This window comes from Pezoporus flaviventris, unplaced genomic scaffold (genome assembly GCF_033815535.1).
Source record: "Pezoporus flaviventris isolate CSIRO_AGI_PZ_B2104156 unplaced genomic scaffold, CSIRO_AGI_Pfla_v1 ptg000031l, whole genome shotgun sequence".
NCBI lineage: Eukaryota > Metazoa > Chordata > Aves > Psittaciformes > Psittacidae > Pezoporus > Pezoporus flaviventris.
In genome coordinates, this window is record NW_026892579.1 from 29,501,848 (window position 1) to 29,527,946 (window position 26,099).

General features: G+C 37.4%; 1 protein-coding gene across 4 annotated transcripts in view; it reads right to left on the bottom strand.

Moving 5' to 3' along the window:
• The window catches only part of PRIM2 (DNA primase subunit 2), a 110,178-nt gene extending 88,509 nt beyond the window's left edge, over positions 1-21,669 (bottom strand). For 2 of the 4 annotated variants that reach the window (XM_061460559.1, XM_061460560.1), the window contains exons 1-5: positions 21,246-21,494; positions 20,474-20,577; positions 20,094-20,173; positions 17,322-17,442; positions 30-125 (exon numbers count right to left, since the gene is read on the bottom strand). In XM_061460559.1, the coding sequence (XP_061316543.1) occupies positions 30-125; positions 17,322-17,442; positions 20,094-20,173; positions 20,474-20,577; positions 21,246-21,399 (555 nt within the window). In that variant the 5' untranslated portion in view covers positions 21,400-21,494. Of the gene's footprint in view, positions 1-29; positions 126-17,321; positions 17,443-20,093; positions 20,174-20,473; positions 20,578-21,245; positions 21,495-21,626 lie in introns of those variants that run through there. The other 2 variants (XM_061460557.1, XM_061460558.1) reach the window with 2 other exon arrangements.
• Positions 21,670-26,099: the final 4,430 nt, after the last annotated feature.

Here is a 26,099-nt window from a genome sequence, read left to right on the forward strand (position 1 = left end):
ATCTGGGGAACTTGGCAGTTTCTACTTACCTTATAGAATATTTGTTCTTTTACTTTAGCCACACTGAAGCCAGGGGTTGATGTAAGCAGCTCATTTGCTAATTCATTTTTCATGTCTTCACTAATCTAAAATTAAGAGCTTGTTTTAAAACTTGAAATACTTCATAATAAGGTTTGTTTTGGTTTTCTGTTAATTAACACAAGCTAAAAGATTACTTAATCTGTGAATATATCATTCCTTTCAGTGATTCAGCAAGCGATCACTAATAATTAAGCAGAAACCAGCAAAACACTAGTGATCAATAGTGTTAAATAACCTTCCTTCTGAAGGCATAGTGCAGATTTTAAAATATAATAATTTTAAGCATTAATACAAAACCACATTTTGTAAAAGTCAACCTTGTAAAAGCCAACAAATCAAAACTTGTGATAAACCCTGCTCACGTCTAGGTTTACTATATGCATTAAAATAAAGCCTGATGAGTCAATCGCGGCTAGTAACGGCTTAAACACCTTTGTCAGATTTTTGACAAAAACACGAGTTTCAGCTCATTTTTAAATCCAGACTCAAAAAAAAAAAACAAAAACAAAAACACAAAAAACAAACAAAACCCCACAACATGTCATCTGTGGTATACTTCTTGTTCTATAAATGTGAGTGCTTTTCCAGTTCTTGAATTGGGCAAATTAAGCAGCAATGCTCTAATTTAACAACTTGAACTGTTTAAGCCAAAATTTCTAGCTTGAAAAACCATGGATAATGCTATACTTCATAACATAAAAACTTAAAATACTCATAGGCATAACTATATGTGTTATACTTTTTTTGCTACTTAATAGTGCACCAAATGCAGCAGAAAAGCCATACAAAATTAGTACATTATAATGATTTTACTAGTCAATAAATCATTTCAGGGTTTTATACAACGGAAAATAGCAACAACAAAATTTGGAATCAATTTGTTCTGCCTTAAATCATTATTAAGCTCAGTCCTTAAAACCTGAAAAAAGTAAGAAATAATAAAAAAAAAATAAATCTAAGTAATCTACTCTGATAAAACAGATCATACAGGCTGGTAATCCAGCAGTGATACCTAGTAACTTAACTGCATGCAACTAAGTCTTAAATATTTGCACAATATACGCTCTTGATAAAGTACAATGGAAGTAGTCCCTGACTGAAAGGGATTAAATGGTAAGAAACACAGAATACCTTCCCAAAACACAGATGGACATAGGTGTCACTGAAGTATAACACACTGTGTGATAGTGCTCCAATAACTATGGAGAGGTGATACAAGGCTGCAGCCAAGACAGGCTTTTAGAGACTCGTCAGGAAGGCAAGGCAATCGCATGCACTAGATACCCACCCAGGCTCCAAACACAAGATAAAACAGACACTCAGTAGCATTCATATGCATGGAAGGAAATGTGCATGAACAGTTCAGTTTCTTTTCTGAATGGGACAGAATACCTAATTTGTTGACCAACACTTCTGTGCAATTAAATACGCATTTGATTTTTTTTTCCTTCTTCTCAGTTGAAAGACCGAGAAAATGAAACAGAACAAAACCCCACTTTTCTTGGAAGTCATAGGAAGGACTCTTTCACTTCAAACTTAGAGGAGTAGTTCAGCAAATGCTCTCTATGAAACTGATTTGATGGATGCATATGAAATGGCCAAGGCAGGGATGTCTAGAAGGTTTATGGTTACCCTGTCTGCATCTTGATGTTGATCTAGATGCAACTGTAGTACTCTCAGGAAAATCAACTTTAAAGAATAATAATAAAGCCACCAGCAAGGCAGAAGAATGCAACTTTGAAGACAGAGGAAATACACAGTAGCATTATATTTCCACATGTGACAATCTAATGCTCAGAGAAAAACGGGCTGTATGGAGAACATTTTTCTTTAGCAAAGTGGCTGTAACAAAATAGTTAAATGTGTTTGTGCAAGTAATTTAAGGAAACACTATCTATAAAATACTCCCACTAATGATCTCATTCATGTTAGTCTTCAAAAGATACCCGCTTTTCAAACATGACATGCAGAAACTATATACAAATTTAACACAGTGCTATCAAAACCCTGCTACTTCTTCCAGATGATGTATTTCTTGTTTAAATAACTACAAATCTAAGTCACCACGTGAGCCTGCAAGCTTGCCTTTCACCTAGTACAGACCAAAGTTTTCATTTTAATTCCAGAATAGCGACTTCCATTTCTCAAATAGAACAGGTTTATGCTTTCTCAGTAGCAATTGCCTACAAGAGCCCAGCCTACCATCGATGAAACTGTCTTCAAATGAAAACAGTGAAACATATTGTATAGCTAGAGTGGTTACAATTGCATTATTTCGTCTAGGATATCTCACTAAATAAAACATAAATCCAAGCCAAGGATTCTTTTCGTTTTTTTACAGACAGGCATTAAAACAATCCAGTCACTGCTTTACAGATAAAGCTTGCAGTACTGGGGGAGAATGAGAAGGGGGGAAAGCAAGGAATCCTTTGTTTTTCTAAAACTAATTAGCTCATTTTCATCCACAAAATCATTTAATTCAGTATTACATTTAATTTCAAGGTGTCTTTACCCCTTAATATACATATAAAATAATTATACTGACTCCAAACTTCACAAGCTGCCTAGAATCTTATTAGTCATTTGACCATACCAGTCTTGTTCAGATGTAAAGTCACACTGATTTGAGATTTTCTTGCATCACACTAGCAAAAAAATTAACACTGTTGGGGTAAAAGTGATCCTAGTGAAACCTCCAGTAAAACAGGTTAACGGACCACAACTACAGATATGGTTATGACCTGTGTTGAGTGTATCTTCTAAACAAACGTACGTTCTTGCAAAGCAATATTTACCGTATAAATAAATATTATTATAAAGCTGTTAAATAATTTATGTCTTACAGCCTCATGCACCTTATCACAGGCAAAATTTCAGGCAAACCCTACCAACATTTTGCTCCTTGCCTTTTCACCAAATTCACATTGCCTTCATGTTTTTAGCTAATGGAGAGAAAGGAAGAAGAAACAAGGATATTCCTAGCCCCTAAGTAAAGCTGGGAGATGACTCCAGAATGTATTTAAATATAAAACTTGCTTTTCCAAAGACTGGAAAATTAAAAATAATTGGTATTGGCATTAATGATTTCACTATTTTCATGAAAAACTGCATAAAACTGACTGAAGACACAGTGCAATGAAAATAAGCTCCTTATAATCCAAACTCAGACTGAAGCTTTCAGCTGGGTCATGCCTGTACCTCTGCATACAGAGCATCACGAAACATGCACCCCATTCTTACTTAGTTCATGGAAGCTGGAAAGGGATTTTTTCCCTTCCTTTTATTTTTTATTTTAAAAAGAACACTAAAGTTTGTACATTTAATAAGCTCATTTCTAAAATGGCACCTGCAAGAACACTTTCCGGTAATCATTAAAAAATTAGACACAATTAAATACAGCTTTTAAGATTCTAATCAAGATCAGAAAGATAAACAGACTGCGTAACTTTTGACAGAGCTCAATGATGCTTCCCAGATAAAATACAGGAAATTCTAAAAATAAATAAACAGAATTCTTCTGAGGGTGTCACCTGGTGCTCATTTGACCCTTCACACTGAACTGGTTCAACTCACTCCGCAGACATTAACTCCCTGCCTCATTTGTTGCCAGTTTAGTTAACAAACACTGCTTATCACCAAGTCATTCTTTACTTTGCACAAGCAAAAAGTAACACTGGGGAAAAGGATCTTCCCTTTTCAGTGACAGTGTGTCATGTATTGTAGCTTGAAACAGTTTTAACATTTCATCTTAAGTTTCTAAGACTTAAAAAAATGAGGAAAAAATCACAACATGAAAAGGGACGGCATGAGAGGAAAGGAAGGAAGCAGATTTGGGACAACTTGCATTATTTCTAGTTTTCTTGCTTTATACATGCAGGTTATACATGGACTTTTAATCACAGAATTGTCCCAGAAACACAAAGACACATAAATTTAGATTAAAATATGAATAATTTAATATGTAAGCCTTGGTTAAACTAACACTGGCAGTGAGCCAGTCCAAAAACTTCAAAATACATTTTATAACGCTGCTCCTTTTTAATGGAGAGATGAAGATGCATGCACACATTGTACTACTATATATGCACAACTGCTTACTTCAGCTGTTTCTAGGTCTCCCAGTAAGGAACAAGAACTCAATGCACAAGCCCATTACTTTTCCAAGGCTCAGCTTCAGGTGTTTATAGGCACACATTGCTGGTGTCCTTACAAAGTGAACTTCTTACAACTTGCTTGAGCAGCTGGTACTCAAGTGGCACAACACCCTTCTCAAAAAGCATCTCAATACTACACTACATTTCAAGTATGAAAAAGACAAAACAATCATTTCCTAGTCAATCTTCTCCATTGCCACACATCACAGTGCAAACTAGACTAGAACTAGAATACAAAAATATTAACTTAGATATCATTAAATTTAAGAATATAACTTTAAAGTGTATTCAGCCAGCTAACGAACACTAGCTTGATTAGGAAAGGACATCATTCCCAGCCATGCTACCAGTTAAAGCAAGCATGGACTTTAAAACATTTCAGAGGCTCAAAAATCTGATGACTCTTCTTAAGGGATATCAATTCCATTTTAGCCAGGCACAATGCATTAAAAAGAAAATTCTATTTCCGATGGTACTACAACTTCCTATTTTAGTTCTTGTTCAGGTTGCTGGCATCCCTTAAAACATAAAGGGCTGTTCTTGGAAGATTATGTATTCTTATCCATTGACTGAAATGCTGTTTGGTTTTTTTTTAAAGTCAGGAGTGGGCATGGAAAGGACATTTTATGGATCTTCCTCAAGTATGCAGCTAATTCATGCTTACTATAATCACAGAGTAAACTCAGAGACACAGGTCCAGTTTCCTACATTCCTGACAAACATTGCCCTACATCCATGAAAAGGGAAGCTAAACAAAACAATTACAACATATATACATACACGTATGCATGTAGTAATAAATGTTATATTACATACATATTAAAGTCACACATTACTGAGGAGCTAAGGGAAGATCCTTATGAGAAATATGCTAACAAGTTTTCTTCTGTTCACAGATAAGGATGCTAACATCAGACTCAATTTTGCAAACTTATTAACAAATGTTTCTCTAGGTTCAATCACAGGATTAGCAGGGAAGAGTATTTCAATGTTTGCACACCATTTTATAAAACTCACATCCAAAACAGCACCTAGTAAATTCTACTTACAGTGTATTTATATCCTCCACAAACTATCCTACAAGCTTTTATGCTGCTTTACTAAGGAACAATACAAACATTTCTGAAGTTACCATCTGCATTCACTGCAGGAATGTGAGGAATAAATTAATTTTGGAAACAATTTTAACCTTAGCCAGGACAAAATAATGCCTTCATTGTCCAAAGAATTTATTTTCTTCTTGAACAACATATGGACATCATTTTACAAAAAGCACTGTTGATTTCCCAGTCTTCTCTTTCTTTATGCCCAGAAAAGAACAAGAAGAAGACACTTGATGACACCATTCTCCTTGTCTTTACAATGTTTCTTCCAGGAATCCAAAATTACTGATTGCTACGAATTAAGGATCTATAGGGACCATGTTAGGAGTTGCTCTTCTTTTATCACTTCCAAGCCACTAGACAAAAAGCAGCACATGTGACCTGGTCAACTACTAAGTGCTAGAGCACATCATCACACAAGAAGTGTGGGTGCCCTTCCCACCTCTTCTGTCGTAAGCTGAAGAACGTGGTGTTGAAGACACCTATTATCCACTGCGTTTCTGGTACAGCTGCCACTTCATATCACTTTAGAAATCCAGGGTTACAGCAGAACATTTGTGTCAGGATTCAGTCTGTATTCCAAATGTCTGGTTGTTTTCAACATGGTTTGATTCATCATCTCATTTTTATTGCAGTCTTTTTTGCCATTTTCATTTCAAAGCACATTCATTTTTTCAAAGCAGGAAGAGGATATACTTTAAACCATAAAGACTGTGCATAGTCCCCAGCACAGAAAGATTCAACCTTAAACAGGACCTTTAGAGTCCACTGTAACTCAAATGATAAACCACACAAAGCTACTTAGTAAGAATCATAGTGCTCTAGTGTGCTACATGGGGCATAATTAACTGTACAGTTTGTGTTTTAGTTTAGTTTCACAAGTCAATTTTAAGCAGTAAGAGCTATCTTCTAAAGGTCCATTCAGATCTCTACAGATAATCAACATCTGTTTCTAATCAAAATGAGATGATTACCATATTAAAACTTTTAATTAGCATTTTGCATCATTTACAAACTTGTTCATTATGTTTATGAAGGTGAAAGGGACATCCCCAGTAGCTGTATATTCTTCAATCACATCTATTGCTTAATTTCACAATTTTATAGAACATCAACACCATATGTGCAAATAAATACATGCAACTAGAATTACTGCAGCAAAATGTTACTTTTCTCCATTACTAATAACAAAGTCATGTTTACAGTTCAAAGATCCATTAGAGAAGGATAAATAGAGCTTTTTTCTCATCCACCCTAACAGTGCACCAAAAAAATGGCAAGCGTATGTTTTCCACTCCTTCCAGCAAACTTCTCCCTCTTAGATTTACGAGATGTGTTTATACTGTCCTGTGAATTGAGCTTTATTTTGAAAATCTGTAAGAAGATACTACAATTCATTTTAAGCTTAGATGTTTTAATCAAACCTCACTCCGCATCTACCCATTGCTCACAGTGTTCACTCACTAGAATACTCAGGTTGCTTTGAAATCAACCCAGTTGTTCTGGATTGCAGCCAGTTAATAACACTGCTTTGTAGAAGACGTTACTTTGCAAACAGACCTGCCAGCTGGCCTACCAAATCCTCGGACTGCAGTACAATGACCTGAAGAGTACGACATACTGGTTTAACTGAATTCCCACACTGCTAATACTTCTGATGAAAGAGGTCCCCCTAGGATTTTCTTCCCCTAATACGTAACTACAGTCAGCTACAAGAGGTAGCCACAAACCTAGGTATCAGTGAGGGGTTTTTTCTTTATATGGAACAAAAACCAATTATAAAAAAGGAACAGTCAATTCTATGATGAAGCCCCTGTTGGTTTCACTTAAATGTATTTCCTGAAACTTGAGTGAGAAATGTATTACTTCCTTCAAGTTCTGCAGGACAACAGTAACCTTTACATTTGTAAAAGCATTAATGGTATATGTTTTGCTGTCTTACTGAACAAACTCTAGCATGGAAAAAAAAACACAAACAAAACAAAAACTAAACACAATCACAAACAAGGAAAAAAAAATAAAATGTTTCGAAATGTTTCCACATACAATATTGTTTCTATTATGACTACAAGCGCAGAGCTAAGTGATAGAATACGTATTTCTACTTTGGCAGTTAGGCACCATTTCCCACTTAGCTATGCATCACTTCTGACTTTTGCTGTCACCTTTAAGACAAGCATCACTGGTTTTCAAGGAAAGGGACAAACAGAAGATTCAAGCAGCTAGAAACAGAGATAAAATTCAGAACCATTTCCTTAACAAATGTAAACTGCAGCCTATTTGGGTACAGTTACTGCTTAGGCTTGGTTTAATTTTAAACACAATAAAATTAGGTTGCAGACTGTTTCCACTTTCAAGCATTTTTCCTCATCCTGTTTGGGAAGGGAAAAAAATATTATTTCATGCTTACAAAATGAAATCCCATAAACCCAAGGAGAACAACATTTTGGTTTATACACCTGGCACCAAAATGAATAATTATAGTCACAGCCTTTTAGTGGCCAGACACAATATTGAGGGGTTTTTTCTTCACCGGTATCTGTCCTTACTATAAACACAAACTAGTCCCATTCTCATTAATCCAAATCTGATTTTAGAATCTCCCACACCTAATAAAGGCATCCATAAAACACTTTTTTTCCCCAAGAAGCTAACCTACAAATATTTATACAACGGCCCCACTACTGAGATAAATGCTGTTGAAGAAAGCGTAACAGTGATATCAGAAAGTCTCTCATAGGAGTGCTCTGATCATAAAAATAGAAATTAAAGAATTTTAATTTGTACTGCTTAAAGCTGCTAGAAAAGCACTTCAACTGCAACATCAAAGAGCTTCTGTGAAAAAAAAATATCACTAATGCATTTTGCTCTTGGTCTTTCATCTCAGATGCTGATAGATGCACTACAGAGCATTAGCTCCCCCAGCTGACTATTCTCATCTGCTGTTTATTCCCCGTTACTACAGTCCAAAGCATTTTCTTAAGACAATGTGCTTTATAACAGCATTAAAAAAATTAAGATGGTTAATTTTGCAACAACTGGCAGTTACCCTAAAACAAGACATCTAACCTAGAAGGTATAAAGAACTCATAATATTTTTTTATATTTCAAGAGTTTTCAGAGGTGAAGAAGTTCTAAGCTAATTTAAACAGGATTTTTTTATGCTCTGTGGAGAGAAAACAGCAACACAGAAAGATGTATTCAGGAAATATACTGCACTTTGAAGTTTATTTCTTGTGCGCCCTGCAGGAAGATAAAAGAACAGAAGCATTGCAGGGAATCTAAATTTAATTTTACATCATCTTTATACCACAGATAAAGACATGATAATAAGTACTAATTTTAATTTCGTGTAGAAGCAGCAAAGAGGAAATGAGTTTAAGGAATGAACAGTCTGAAGATGAAACAGAGATCACAGGATATCTGTACAGTCAAGATGATGACCAGAACATCACTGAAAAACAGATTAGGATAAAACTTTACATTTTATTCCACTCCACATTCCAGAGTATCAGGTTAAATTCCTGGCGAGGTACAGCAAGAAATCAATGCATCTGACAGCACTTAAGAAAAACACAGGAGACAACTAACAGCCCACACAGATCTGTCAAAAAACAAATTGTGTTCAGTCACTCTCACTGCCTTTATGATAGTGCAACAGACCTCATGTATAAGGAAAAATTAGGTGTCATATTGTATCAGAAGCCCTTAAAGCCACTCTCATAAGACACTTTCACAGGCAAACGACCAAATAGTTCCACTGAATATCCTATAACCTGGATGCAAAACCAATTGGAAAAGCCATGAATGGAAGAATTTAATTAAAAAATAGAAGGACATACTAAACCAAGTTCCCATTATTTAATTTTAAACTAAAATTCAATATTTTAGTTCCTAACCTGCATATTAAACCAGGTGCTGGTTACATATTTAAATGCTATGAGGCTGGGGACACCTGAAAGGCTCTAGAGAATGGGATCAGACAAGAGAATCTGGTCTAAACGTGAAAACTGCATTTCAGCAGAGACACTTCAGGTTTTAAATCTGAGCCAGTTGTGTACAAAGCAAAAGCTGACTAACCAGGAATGCTAAGAAAAGCAGTTGTGCGACCAGCCCATCTCCAGCTTGGGAGTCACTATATGATACTATCTGAGGGAGGGGGAAACAAGAGGGGGGGAAGATGCAAAGAATACATTCACTTAACCTGAGTGTCATCTTAAAATTGGTAATGGTTCAGGTGGAATATTCTGGCTAGCTGACACTGCACCTAAAAAAAAAAAAAAAAAAAAGGACACCCAGAGAAATGACAAATCACCACACACAAATAAAGGCTAAAAGAAGAAACAAGAAAGCATGATGTCTGTCTTATAAGTAGAATGCAAATACAAAGAGGAAGAAAAAAGACCAAAACAAAAAAAAAAAAAAAAACAAACAAACAACCAAAACCACAACAACAAAAAACACCCTTTAGTGGACAGAACAGGAAGAAATACGTAGCATTTTGAAAGCAATGACAGAACATTTTGGTCCACGTGAAAAGGAGACCCTTGAACAATCCCCAGAGAGAGACAGAGTCCGACTGGTTAAGATGAAGAAATTCAACAGCAGGTTTTCACAAGAACCAGGTAGAAAGGAACCAGAAATTCACTGGACCTTCCAAATCAACATCAGATGTCTCATCCACGTACAGAAACCTGCAGCTGCAGCTGCTGAAAGGACAGATCTTTCATTTGATGTCCAAGAACAAGTGGTATGTCTTGAACAGTTAAAACTATGCAAACTGAAGCAGACAAAAGGCTGAATCTCAAGACTGGGGGCTTCAGATTAGATATTTCTGACATTCTGATATTCTGACTTTCTTACCAAAAAGTAAATGGCGTTCTAAGGAAACATATATCTTTGCAATACTAAACATAAGCTAGGAGAACATCCAAAAAGGAAAATGGGAAATACAAAACTAACAGAAAACAGAGCCAGCAGCAAAAGTTTTTAGCTATCAGGTAAGGGTTAAGGCCATACCAAACATCCATGAAAAAGAAGACAATTTGAAGAACTGAATTCTACTGCCCTCACCACAGAAACAGAACACAGAAAGGGTAAGTTGGAAGAAAACAGTGAATTGTTAAATTTTCTTCAAAACTCAAATGTTTTCAAAAGAAAGATTATGAACAGCCTAAGTGCATGATCAGTTTCAATGAAGCAGACTATGGCATGGCAGAAATTCCCAGAATTTAAGAGCAAAACTAGGGCCTGGTTCTGCTGAACGGTACACAGGAAATAGGAATGCAAGATGCTGAGATGTGTAAGTTAGAGGTTACTTTGTGATAGGAAGAGGAAGCCTTGTCCGATTTGAGAAACAGGAGAGAACAGCAAAATCAGTATGGCAGACCTATTCCAGGAGTTAGAAATTAAAGGTCCTAGAATATGTGGCAGTTATCTAAAAATGAATTAGACAAGTGACAGTTCCTATAAGAAAAGTTCTATGAAAAGGCAATGAATAAAGACGTTTTGTTCATTGTCATTTTAGGGAACAGAAGGATTGAGCAACAGCTGAGGAAAAAGCCAAGTTCACTGAATGAAAGAAGTGTTAATAATTACAGAAATTAACATGTAAGTTAAAGTCACAAGGAATGAAAAGAAAGATAGACTTGTGCTAATAGAGTTTCCTTTTAAGGAAACATTATTCCAGATAATTTTTTGTAACTGGCAAGTTAGTTGTCAATCCAGGGGACTCCACTTCTAACTATTGAGCAAAGCTAACAGTATGACTAGGCAACTTTTGACCCAATTTCTCCTTTAATGCTACAAAGCACAAGCTGACATGTATTAGAAGAAAAAGAAAGTGTAAATAAAACTCTAAAGAGAATACTGCCACCACTTTTCCTAAATATCTTAAAGCAGTTACTGAAAGAAGCAGAATATATTAGAGATGCCTATTTATATTTCAGAAGAATGCAAATATCCAGATTAAGATCTAGGAGTTATTATGCAATATGACAGACACAGCCTTGAAGGGCAAGAAAAAGATAAGCTGCATACAGAGTGAAGGAAAGAATAGATTTACTCTATTTTTATAGCTTTGGTTATCATCATCATCGTGATTATTTCCCAAGTGTCAGGTATAAGACCAAATATGTGAACAATAGGAAGCTCAATACCTTAATTCAGGAATTCCTAGGAACATCAGTGATCCAGGTATCTTGCAGTTTTATTCAAACCTAGACACACTGAAAGCTTTTTAATAGTAACTCGTGGCAGTTGCCATAAATATTCCGATTATATCAAAATGCTATCAGAACATCAAATCAATAAACCAGGATTTATCTCATACATTGAAGGTCTAACAGCACTATTTTAACAAATAATAAGTGTAATCACTCAAGGGCTTCTGATATGGGCATGCATAACCAACTACAAGAAAAAAGGGAAAAAGTGGAAAGGTTGGGTAGGAACAGGGGGATAAACAGGTGGTACATACATAGCAGGGCATGTGGAAAACCACACAGACAGACAATCTCAGTGATAAAATTACCTGAAAAAGTGGGGCTTGGACATAATGTTAACTGACTCCAAACAGGTCTTGTATCACAATCCGGCAGAAAAAAATCAGGCACTCCTAACTTAAAGGAAAACATCAGATGCCCACAGCTCATGGCAAGAAAGAAAACAACTTTCTAGTTAGAGCCAAGCTTCACCTACCTGTAAAACCATTTATTTCATACAGTTCTTTCATATACTGAATTTACTGAAGATTAAAATACTTTCTCTAATACCTAATAACTGTAGTATTTAAAATATTAATTAGATTTCCCTTTAAATATCTTAAAAATCTGTATTAGTGGCTTTTACTGTCAGGCATCATTGCTGTAATTACTCATTTATAGTAAGATTTTAATGCTTTAATCTCCTAAATTGATGTAAATCTCAGCTGCACACCTGTGTTTGCATATTCTCTTTGATGCTCTGTGACCTTAAATGTCAGCATTTACTTCTCTTGAGTGCTGCTTAAGGATTTCCTGTGCACACAGACTAATGTGCCCTGAGAGCTGAAAACTACATACCATACATAAAAAGCTTCAGTATTTATCTGGATGATGACAGCACTATCCCTTAAAACTCTTCTTTTTTTCCCCCAAATATAGACTGTAAATATTCTGAAAGACCTTCAGAACCATTCCACAATTCTCCTGTTACTATGATAGAAAACCATTCAACATACCAAAGGAAATATTCTCAAAGTATAGATGAAAAATAAGCAAGCTTTAGAAATGGGGAACAGATTAGTAAGTGTTTCTAGTTTATTTAAAAGAAAAAAAAATTTGAAACAATTATACATCGGAATCATCTTATATTGAATGTCCTATACTAAAGTGTCAAGAAAGGCAGTGTAGAACTTCTCTCAGGACAAAGACGCATCAAAAGCATGGAACTCTCACATCACAGCTTAGTTTTGAGGCAAGACTGTTATCTCGTCTCTTCTCCATTAAGCAGTTCTCCAAAATTTGGTGGACACCTGACAGCAATCCATCCCTGAAGTATTATTGAATACAGTATTATAGACTGAGGTCCAGAAATTTAAGTGTCAAATAAGGGCAAAAATAAGCTTTACTGAACAAGGCAACTGCAGAATTACTGAAGAGAATGTTTTCTAAACTTCCTGTAAGTGCACTGCTCTAAGCTGAACTAGATGTTTTTTGCAAGACAGCAGTATTTTAACAAACATGAACAAGCAACATTCAAATACCTGTTTTCTCAAGCAACAGGTAACATCAAGAGAAGTACCCCACAACTGGCTATCAATTAGGCGACACTGCTCTAAGAAAAACTGTGTTTTAAATAAGCTAGTAAATAGCTATCAAAATATTATTTCCTAAGAGTACTGTAAAAATGTCATGTAACAAATGCTGCTCCCAGGCCAAGCCTAAAACCTCCCAAGTCAAGCCTAACCACTCCCAGGAAAATACATGGAAGGGAATTCTACGAAATAATATATCACAGAGTGAATGAGTGAGTATGTACTTAAAATAATTTGTTTGCCCTCAAAACTTGTAACTCCTGTGAAAGTTCAAAAGTTACATTTCTTCGGTGCCTTACTTGCTGCTGGAAAGGAGGCTATATTGTAAACATCACTTTTGACACCATGGTTCAAACACAACTTCTTTCAGAAAAAAAACAGGCTAAATACTGAATTGTTTAAATTCTCAATACAGTAATTTTGAGGGGAAAGCAATGGAAGGTGTACAAATAACTGTTAAGATAGAAATAATCTTCAAAACTGAATGTTTTAATTTTTTAAGGTAGCTAAAAATCTTTAAGAGTGTCTGAGCAGCACAAATCTTAAATAATTTTTTTTCTAATGAAATACCAAAAGCTTTAAAGCTGTTTAGAAAATAAATCAGAAATTATGGAAATTAACTAGTTAAGACAATTAGCTTCAGACAAAGTACACCAGTTTGTATTATTTTCTATACTATTTGCAGGCAAAACAGCATTTCATTAAAGCAATATATGCCACTTCCCTCCCGCCCCCCCAAAAAATTGAGGTTTGGTGTTCTCATTAAGAGCCTGGCACCCATTACACTACACAGAATACTTTAACTAAAAGAAAATAGTGCAGTACTGCCCCAAACACTGGCCAAAATGCAAAAGCTGAAGCAAGTTACTGTCAGAGATGCTAAATACATCCTCTCAGTAAGAGCAAGTATTTAGTTATTTTAATAAACCCTTTGCCATGTATTTTGCTCCATCAGCAATATAGATGTTAGTCACAGGACAGAAGAAATCCTATCGTAAAAATTTAAACGCATTTTCATTGAATTTAATTTCTATTTTTAGTTTCAGAAAGCTCTTGCTCTTTGATTAAAATTCTCTTTAATCATGAGATCAGACCTACTGTCATTTCAAGCTCTCCTCAGCTGGCTGTCATATAAAAAATTCAGAAAGTCCAGCATTTTTTACTTATAGTTGCTTACAACTTCAATCTTCCCAAAAAGTTGCTAAGTAAGACCTTGAGTTCTAAAGTCTTCAAAGAAAGAAATATCTTAACAGCTGCATAATATTATCCCCCAGTGGGATTGAAGACTTCTTGATTCTACAAAGCAATAACTTTCAAGCCATGATTCATAAAATCTCAAGAACTACTCTGCAAAACCCCTGCCAAAATTTTCACGCATGTAAGCAAACATGAAAAGGAGAGAAGTGACAGATATGTCACTGTTTGGGTTACTTTGCTGGTGCTGTAAATGAAGATAACTGTGACAGAACTGTACAAAGTGATCCACTTACACCTCCTCCCCACAGAAAAAAGAACAGTTCTTCTACTAAATACTGAGAGTTGCTTCTTACATTGTTTCTCAGGATTGTTAACTGAAGACACAGCTATGCCAGTCTACACAGTAGTCTAAACTTCAGCAGCTCTGGCCTATCTCAGATTACAATTCTGAAACACAGAACCATTATCTAGAAAATGTAAGGCACCCGTCTTCTCTTTAAGGAGCTTTCACTGACTTTCTTAGGATATCTTCAGCAATTAAAATCCCACAGAGAATTTCTGTCTGTTTACCAGTATAGAAACTGAATTATAATATCAGCACTAATACCTTTTCCTGAAGACCATTCACCTTTCTGACAGGTGTTGCACAAAGTTTGATTTTCATGCATGCACAATAAGGCATAAAAACTTGCAACTTCTGACAGAGAAGTATGAAGAGTATAGTTGGTCTTCACTTCCTTTATAAAGCCTTTTACAAAAACAACATTGAGAAAAAGAGTATTGCTTTTACAGTGGCCTTAGTTTTAGGGGCACCTATACAGCACCATAGAGTTTACACCTGTTTCAGACATGTATTCAATCCTTAGTAATATTCAAATGTTTTATACATGATCTTGCAAGGAGGGATTACTTTTGCTTAAATTCCCACTGGAACTGGAAAGCAGGGAGGGAAGTAGAAGCAGAGAAGTGTATTTTCAATGAAATGATGCTTTGTCGCCTCAACAGGCGTAGGAAAGCAATACCTTCTTAATCATTTTGACATATTGAAAGCACATTCAATAGCACAGAACCAATCCATACTCCTAGCTATTTGCAGCAACCTGCAAACATTAATTTATTCTCACAAGGCTGAATGCCGAAACTGTGACAGGACAATATGAGACTGGGGAATAAGCAATGGAAATCTAGCTCCACAAACACACCGCTCGCTGAAAGGTCTGTTGAACCAAAGAATGACATTTCTAATAGTCTGTCAAAGACCCAGGAAAGCCTGTGTGTTACTGTTTAGCTAGACAAATTCATTCTCAACACTGCACAAATTACCTTTAGCCATCAACATGCACTGGTGTCAGATATTTTAATCCAGGAATACATCATGCGTGTCAGTCACATATTTTAGAATATTTAAGTTCTTCTAATTAAACAGTATTTTACGAGAAAGTTTTTTTTCAGTAGTGATGATTGTACATTAGTTTTTATTAAGTTTGCTTTGAGAGCTACAGGCAAAGCTGGAGCTTTCTAGAAAAAGAGCTCATAGCTACAGTGCAAAATTTTATTGAAGTCATTAATATAGAAACTGCAATAGACATTTTCAATTAATCCACTCAAGACAAAAGAAGCAGTATATAACAGCAGGAACTCATTTGTAATATCCCTAAAGCATCTCAAAACCCACAGTCATTTGACTACAGCTTTAGTATTTTCAAGGGTTTTCATAAGTTGGTAAAGAACTAAAATGAGTTTAAGTTACAAGGGGAAAAAAGCTTTGAATCTAAGTTCTAATGAAAAGCAACACCTGTAGAGTAAGAGCATTTACAGAATTTTGGACCCAACTTTTATTCTGCATTCTCCGTAGCATGTATTTAATGGGCAAAAATCAAATAGTCTAGTGAATGAAAATAACAGAACTTACATAGACTTCATATACACATACATGTACCAATAAACCTGTTATTTAATTGTACATAATTTCTTTTAAAATTACACATAAATCCTTCAACACAGGAGGCAATTTTTAACTACCATATCTAATATCAGCTTGGTTTAGGTTTTTTTTAAGCTAAATCTCTTTCTTGGTTATACATCTATAGCTGCAATAACTCACATAAGATGCACAAAACAGCAGAATTGAAATTATTTTGAGCGTGCACAAACATACAACCATGTGTCAAAAATATACTTGCAAAGTAGAAACCTATTGGTTTTAACGCACAGTGACAACTACACAGTAAGTTATGTTCTTGTGCAAGCCATACAGGATTTTCATATTTTATTATATTTTAATTATGCCCTCAACAGCTGAGTTTTTATCTTCATATAGTTTTCCATATGTCAGTTTTATGAAATGGTACAATGTGCACAGTCCCCAGGTCACTGTGGGGACCCACTGCCTTGGTTACTATAGCAAGAAGCCAGTTAGTAGACTGCAAAGCTTCTAGAGTAAAGTTTATGAATAAAGACATACGTTGACCAAACTAATTTCCAAATACAGTCAGTAAACTGATGAGAATGGACTACACATATACTTTAGGCTGGAATCAAACACAGCTATTGCTTTCTTATCACTGAAACTCTTAAAGGTGAATTATCACACAATTCATCACTTACACATAAAAGAAGGCAAAGTAATTGTGACCTGAGTGAATTTGCCCTGATGGACATACAAATGCCACATCTGAAGAACACAGACTAGCTCTAACCTTTTCAGAATCTTGATTCAAAAATACCTATCAGCTTTTGTAGACATTGTTAACTTACCTTTGTAAGCAGACCCATCTTCTCTTGTTGCAGCACATAATTACATCACTTAATCCTCATTTCTGTGGCATGCACATGACTCTCCAGGTTCAGAAGTTCTGTGCGGTTGGGTTTTTAAAGCCATAACTTCAAATTTTATTTTCTGAATGGAAGTACTGGAGCTATCTTAATGAGAATTTTAAAACATAACAGGCACATCCAACATGACACAAATGCAGAAAGTAACATACTTACAGCTTCAAATGATAAGTTAACGTGTTCCAGAAATTTCTGTCTTAAACTGTCAGTTAGTTCATTGAAGCGATACCGCAAGAGGTCCATTTCTTGCTGAAGAAACCAGCGCCTGAGATCCTCACTGCAAGGAAATAATTTAAAAAATTAAAAATAACATATTCTGGTTATGCATTCTCTTTTTCGCTATAAACTAGATGTCAAACATAGTGAACACAACATTTAATATGCTGGCTTTGGCATGGGACCCACAAATGGAGGAGCTTGGAAGAAAAGGCAGGAAACCTTCAGGAAGGCGCATTCAATCCAAAAAGGCTTGTGAAGAGCCAGTACACTAAGAAGCATGACTGCAGATGTTTTGGACTAACAAAGTTAGAGCTGTGTTTGCCATTAAAGTGAATGAAACGAGATTATTCTATTTCCTGGTCTTGACAGATGTGACATTGCAAGATGCGCAAAGAGATGCAAAATAACAGTATGGATGAGACTATTCACTCAAGACTACATACTGTATCTTAGCAACATTATATGGAAATAAGCTTTAAATTCTCGGATATCAGAAGGCAGAAGGACAGACAAGAGAACATTACAAATTTAACTGACAAGAACGGTGCAGCTGGACACTTCAGACCATGTGAAAAACAAACCAAAACAATACAATACAGACTAGAAAAACAGCTGATGTAAACTCATACCCCTGGGTGGCACTGTTGGCCAAGTGGAAACTTAAAAAGGCGGTGCCGCAGGAAAACAAAACTCAATTCAGCCCTGTTTGCAGCTCTGTCTATTCAAGTACACTTTCAAACATACTTACCTTAATAGCTTTCATCAATTAACCTAATGATTTGTGTGAAGCTTATTTTTCTGACCCAATACAATAAAAGCTTAGAGAACAGTACATTCTCTTTGCATCCCAATTTTATCTTTTGGGGAACATGCCAGTTTTAAAGCATAGAAATATCCCTGAAATAACTGCTTCTCAAGAAAGAATGAAGAATGGTAGGCACAGGATCACCTCACAGTGCCTAAGTTACTATTTTCCATTTTATGAGTAAGCAGTAAGTCCACCTTCTCAAAGAAAGAAAAAAAAAAAAAAAAAGCTAGTTTAAGTAGAAACTGACTATCAAGCTGCTTTACTGAAACACTGCATCAAACTATCTGTATAGAAACAGGAACACAAAAATACATTTGCAAGTAGTTTTCAGAGTGCCCTGGAGCTCCAACCAAGGCCCCTCCTCCCTAAGAAGGGGTCTTTCTCTCTAGACAATAAAGCCAGGCTCTTTCCTTCTGATTCTGTGACCAAAAATAGCTTGTATTTATTTCTGCAAAGTGGTTCACTTTCAACAAGCTGCTCACCTCTCTCCTGCCTAATTATTACGATAATTCCCTGAAACACAGGGTTTGAACCATGTCTCCTATTTATTTCATAATCAAGCACTCAGTAAGTCAAGTAAGCACTTATACAAATGATAAGGATCTTTTTATAAAAATATAGCTTGCAGAGAAAAAGAAAATAGTCCAATTATCTGCATCTGTTATTTGGAATCAGGAGATTCCAGAGCAATATAGTGATGCAACACATGGTGGGGATAGACGGGCACAGCCCAGATGTTTTTTGAAAGGGCAATACAATGGGATGTTTATAATCCAGGAAACATCAGGGTGTTTAACGTCACCCAGGGCCTGCCATGGTGAGGTTTCCTCCATCTGGAGGCTTTTGAAGCCTCTGCTACCTCCTGTTCTGATCACGTGATCTGTAGTTTACACCTATCATATTGTTAGACACCTTGGTCTCTTCTCTAACACTTGCCCCAAACATTCAACTGTCTCATGACCCATTTCAAGGAAAAGCCCCATCCATTTCAGCTCCATATCTTGACTTATAGCACAGTCCCTCCTCACCTTCCCTATGTGTTTTTGCTTATAAATCTTTTTCTATCCATAGCAGCACTGTCAGCTACCACAGTATCATAACATGAAATCTACCACACTCACCTAATTTAAACTATATTATAAATTGAAATGCAGTTGAATTAACAATTCAAAACAGTATAAACTTCATATTTGCCAGGCTTAATTCCAAAAAAGGACTGCAAGGGCAAGGAGTCAGGAGTTCACTTTAACGCAAAACAAAGCTGCTAACAGGCATAAAACACTGACAACACAAAAACTACAGCTGAAGCAAAAGAAATGCACTCGACTGGACCAACTTTGTGCTTGAGATTTCACATGACAAAAAATTGCAGTGCAACCATCCACGACAATGAATGCAAAATCAGTAGAGGAAACCTCAAACTCAGATGGCAATTTTAGCTTGCCAGAAGTAAGGCTCTCTCTCGAGACAATAATATAAAGCCTATTTACATAGTCAGCTCTTTGGTCAGTAATCAACAGTTTAAGTATATGCAGCAGTTAATCTAAATTAAATTCTCAATCACTGTGAAAGCCTAATAAAACCTTAATACTGGTGTGCTTTAGTCTTACAAAAGATGTCAAAAGGAAGAGACCCAAACTAATGTTCTATGCACAAGACACAAAACTTTATACTTTCATTTTTAAGTATTACAAAATCTGGATATTAATTTTGATCTCAAGTATCCCTTTTGGCACAGCTGTAATCAGGTTCCTAGGAAAAAAAAACCTGCTCTCTTTGAACCTACCTTTCTATTTAGTAGCCATGCAACTCTAAAATAACCATAATGTCTGTAACAAAGAAATGTAGTATCTGTGTAGACTTTAATAGTAAAAGTACAACATAATCCAAAAAGTACTTACGACTGACAGTAAGCAAGGCGTAGTATGAAATGAGATATATGGTCTTTTCTTCTTGCTTCATAATCATCCTCAGCCAAAGCCTAAAGAACATATTGCTATCAGATTTCAGATAATCTCTTCCAGATCAAATATAAAATTAATTTATCACTGATGTTCAATAAAACACTGTTTAATACTCATCTTTCAGACAATAAATGCAAGACTTTTAAAGAAAGGGGGTATCCTAAAGAAATATATACTCTCAAAGAAAAACTACACTTCTGACAAAATGGCAGAATTTAAGTTTTAGAGGTTTCATCACCTCTACTTTTATTCAGAATTCTTGAACAGTGTAAAGAAAATAAAGTGCAATAGAGTTCCCTTTTTTGATTTTTACTTACTTTGTAGGGAAACTTTAGTTTCCGGAGCTCAGCCTCCAGCTTAGTTTTGTATACGTCATTACCTCTTATGTAGCTCACACCAAGGTTTTCAACTACTTTGAGCACTGGGGAAAAATGGTTCATATTAGAGACAACATATTGAGAAGAAATGTAACTGTATTATGTCCTGGGAAATGCACAAACTGGAGTAAGGCCACGGGAACTGCTTTTAGTGGTATGGGGAGCTAAGGGGTAAGAAATACAGAAGATAATGTGTCATTCACAAGTGCTGAACAGCTCAGCCGATTCTGGGATGCATAGTCACCAAGGAAAGGAAGACAGCCAACAAGGAAAGGGAAACTGATGGATCAGTCTCAGAACATTGGTTTCCACCGTAATGGTGGAAACCTTGGATTCAGAGGTTTCCAGGAGGTCAGGAGAACCCTTGCCCCAAGCTACAACAACATGAATCACTGTGCTGAGACATCAAATATGTCACAACACCTAGAAAGGGAAACATGCTTATAAAACCCACCACTGTAAACCACAACCATACAGTCCTGATGGTTATATGCCAAACACTCGTGAAATCAATCATAGCTCTCTGAAACACCTAAAGCAGCACGTTTACCTCTATAAAGGTGGTTCATTTCAGCATGAGCAGGCTGACAGTTCACATTAATAACAGGCAACGAGCACCTAAACCCGCTAAAAATACATACAGCCACGATAGGAAGAATCGGAACTCGAGGGAGAGACGTGGGGATGGAGGAGAGCCCAGCATGCTACTCACGCTTCAGGCGGTCGATGGCAAAGCTCTCAAACTCCACCAGAGAGATGCTTTCCGTGGGGGGCTCCAGGTAGAACTGCAGGCTGTGAGGGTACAGCTCCCGCCGGTCCCCGGCCAGTCGCGCCTGCCTCAGCCTCGTTCGACTGGAGAACTCCATCTGACCGGCCGGCGGGCCTGGGGTCAACACGGGCGCTCAACCGAAGGCAGCACCGGGCGGAAGGGGGTAGAGAACGGAAGACAGCCGCCACTGCCCCTGGGTTCGCCCAAAGCCCGCCCGCCACCGACTGCCCCGGGGTTCTGCCCCTGCCCCTCCCCCCCGCAGTGACAGACCCCCGCGTCCCCATGGCAACCGCCCTCCGCGCCGCGGGAACGCAGAACCCCCACCTGCAACCGCGCGCAGTCCAACCGCCGCGGCTTCCCGCGCAAGGGCGGCCCCGCCCACTTCCGCCCTCCGCGCCCGCCCGGACCACGCCTCCTGAGCTGCAATTGGCTCGCGGCAGCGAAGGGGAAGGAGTGCCCGCAGCCAGCATGGAGGTTCCCGCCGGGGGTTCGCTTCCGAGGGCGCTCGGTGGTGCCCGGGCCTTTGTACGCAGGCACCTAAGCTGATTAAAGGGGCCTTCTCGTGTGGGTATTCTGACAGCGGGTGATGCACCGTAGCTAACTTGCTGTCAGGTTGTGGTTTTCACTACTGAAAGTCTTTAAAAATGTTTGCCACCAAGTGAGACAAATGCTCTTCCTGTGGTTTTCTTCCAGCCTTTCATAGTGCTGCCAAACTGGATTGAAAGCGAAAGAGCGCAGTGTGCAAGCCCTGAGTAACTGTCTTTGAATACCATGATCCCATAAACTCTGCATGTTCTATAACTCTCTAATTCTGTAATTTTTCCAAGATGACCGCAGGATGTGCCATTTTTGCTACTGGCTTGCCTGTTTTGCTGCAGCTGAGGCCGTGTTCTGTTGTGTGTCCTTACCTCAAAATGCCACTTGCTAATTTTCCCCAAACAGAAAACTTGGTTAATGATCTTACAGCAAGTTCGGAGTGCAGAGGGATGGAAAATCAGGACTGACATACTGTTAATGCCCACAAAGTGAGGAAAATCAGTAACCTAGACTGGCATTTGCTTACGAGCAATGAAGTGATCGTGGACCAGGACACGTTTTAGACTCATGTCCACGGGCAGTACCCAAGACACTGCTGGGTAATGCAGCTGCAGCTTTAACAAACACTGCCTCCAGAAGCCAGCCTAGAAACTGCAGCCTGCCTCTGTGCTAGCAGATTGAACATGGTGCCGAGTTCAAATAGTGCAGGATAACCCAGTCCAGTTACCCTTCAGAACAAGGTGGCCACATCCAGACTGCCTACGGAGAATACTCCTATGCTCATTCTCAGACTGTGAAGTTTGCAGTTTACTCTAACTTAAACCTCAGCCAAGGGACCAGATGAACAATTTTAACAGGGCAGAAAATCATTCCCACTCTGCAGGGCTGCTTCGTAGTTTTCCAGGAAAAAAACAAGCTATTGGTATCTTTTTATATATTTATCTTTTTGTAATATATTTAACCCAAAGTAACTATATATACACACATATAAAGCAACTTTAACCCAAAGCAACCTTTTCTGAATAGCCAGTGCTCATCCCTATATGGGTTCTTCCTTTCTCCGCCTGGCTGCTTCACGAGTTGCTCAGGAGTAGGAGTGCATCTGCCAAAATCCACCTAGTAGTTGCAAGAAGGCAAAGCTTTTCCCTTTGACCAGTGTGTTGGTACCCAAGAGGTCTCACTGAGCCTGGCAGTACACCGGCCAGGGCAAGTCAAGGAGTACAGTAAGAGCTGGCACATTTGCTGTGTACAGAGTTCTGTGCCCGACCTGGACCAGAAGGGGGGGAAGTGTGACAAAGCTGAGGAGCACTCTGCAGAAACGAGCAATACTTTTCATTTTCATTTCATTTCACATGAGCAGGACCACACCTTTCAAAACCATGGTTTGTTGTCCATCAGTGTTTCTTCTACTGAACCATATCCTGCTGATTATTTTTGATTTAGTACTATTTTTTCCCTCTAATGCTGAATACTGATCCTCAGATAACTGAAGACCTATCCCATTTGTTTGTTTGCTTGTTTGTTTTATTTCAGTTAGCTATTTACACTAACATTGTTGCAAAAAGTCATATGATTACTTTGGCAGAAATTAAGAAGCAAAACCAACATATTACTAGACCCAAATCTATCCTACAATGCAAAACTTTATGAAGGGGGGGAATCTATTGAAACCTATAGATGGTAATATTTTCCACAATAGCATTTTGGTTATTTTTTTATACATGTATTTTCACCACTTCCACAGAAACATTACCATAGGGTTTGATTTTTTAAGTTGTTGGGTTTTTTTTGAGAGAATCATCAACATTGCAACAACCCACCTCACAAATGTTTTAAAACAACATCCATATGGTCACCTGTCAAACCGTCCCCATCATCCCATCCAAACACTATGCAAATTAGCATACCCCAAACTGTTGTGCTGTTCAATTAACAAAACCCCCAATCCTTATTTGCATTAAATATCAGCACACAGCTTCTCCTCCCACCTTTGTTATACTAACTAGCAGAGTGCCCAGTGCTAATCTGTCACAGCCTGGTTCTTTACTTGCATAACTCCAGCTGCTAATAAAAAGGTAAATATGGCAATACTGATACCAGTATCTACTCTCTCTTTCAAGCTGCTGCATTCATCCATCATTTTGGGGATGTTTGGATCTCTGCGAATGCAGAGATTAGCAGAAAATGTCCTTTCCATCAGCTTGATTGAATTCTCATGTAACTCAGTCTTAATACATATTACCTTCGTAACTTGCTTTCTTCATGTTTTCACCTCTTAAAATATTCTTCTTGAATACTTTTTTCAACTCTTGTTTATTCAAAATATTTCTTTACAGATTTTTTCCATTATTTGATTCCTTTACTGATCTGTTTTGGGGTTGGGATTTTGGTGGGGTTTTTTTCAGAAGTCTTGAGTGGTTTACACTTGTACTGTATTTGTATCATTCTAGCCCAATTTCTCTTTGTATGTCTGTTTTGTAGTTCTGTGCTTCATGCTTGTTATTACTTCTGTAAATGTTTGTCATCCAGGTTATACTGAGAATTTTTTTCTGACTATAATGCACAGATACCTCTATACTTACTATAAATAGCAGTGCAAATGTTATGAGCTGGCCTTTAAATTCCTGCAGGCTCTGAAATGAGTAAAGCATGAGTCATGCAGTGAAGAGAGGTTCAGGGGGCTATTTTAGTCAAAATACACTTTCAGTCTCTCAGTGTTAATTTATTTAAGTGGAGACTGACAATGGTCACATCCTTTGTGACACTCTAAGTCTCTCTAGCTCCACTAGTACAGGGCTTTTGGATCCTGGATTTATTCCCAAGTCTCATGTCTAAGACTTTTAGTGCACAGGCAGAGGAAATCTAGGTACATCCTCACAATCTTCTTAAATTTATCCTAACAGGTAGGTCTGTCATCCAGCTCTGCCTCTCAAGGCATGCATCTTCTTCAGTATGTTTAGGCTGCTGTAGGAAATATGCTGACTGCATCCTTGTTCTGTCCTATATTTTCAATCCCTTAGCATAATTTTTCAGGCTACATATCAAGGAATAATCTGGTGTGTCACTGTGCTAGGCTTCTCCAAAAGGATGCCACTCTTGTGCTCTGTTATAAAATGTTCCATGTGCTTTATATAATTTTGCCCACCATGCTGGGGCTTCAGGGGCGGTTGGCCTTTTTTGGCTTTTTTTCTTCTCTTGTTAATATTCCTCTGATAACTTTTGATGATTCAATCGGCGATAGAGGGCTTGAAGCATCAAAGATAAGAAGGACTTGCAAATTTGAGAAATTAGAGGCTGGGTAAAGGGAAGAGTGAGAGATTCAAATTTCTCCCATGAGAAAGAAAAGCAGAACTCGGCCTCTTTTGTGTGTGCAGCAGCAGCAACCAGCCAGTTAACACAAACATCCTGGCCCACCAGTGTAAATACAGCTGGAGCTCAGCTATTGCTCTATCATCTCCAAACAAACAGGGGAAGTTTTGAACTATCCAGCATCAGGACTGAGAAAGAATTCATTTGCAGACTTCATATATTCTTCTGTACAAGGACATCCTTCTTTTTCCTAGTATGTCTGCTATTACCATATTTAAATTGTGAGCTTCTGAAACATGGCAAAGACATTTTCCAGTCTATCTGTATGGACACTGATGTTTTCTTTTCTTGGAATTTACTGCCACTAAACCAATTTACAAGAAGAAAATGCTTTTGTTACATATAGTATTACAGTTTGGCTGCATTTCTAATACCCTCTTGAGATTAACTGAGCAGTAAAGAGTAAGATCCTTTCTTATCAAGTAATCTGTAGGTAACTGAAAGATTTCTTTAACCTCCGAATTATTACTATCCAATATAAAAACTAGACATAGCTATGTATAGGAATTTTATCTGTGGATGGATTTTTAGCAAAGAATGGCCACATTCCCAAGTCAGCAAGTGCCTATGTGGAGCTCAACATGAACCGAGGATGAAGGAGGACATGGGTAAGGAAGCAAAAGTAACGGTGCAAGCAAGATAAGAAGAAACTAGAATGTGCTAAGATACAAAATAGTGAACTGTTAGCAAGTTCTAAAGGTTAAGTTCCCATACCCTTATTTGATCAATTGTATACTAGTTGCTGTGTGCTGCAAGAATATGTATCAAAGCATAATATACTAAGCTATTGTATATGTGACCATTTATAATACAGCAAGCTGTTGAATATGTATCCAATTATACTACAGCAAGCTATTGTATATGTAGCCATAGTTGCTGTGTGCTACAAGA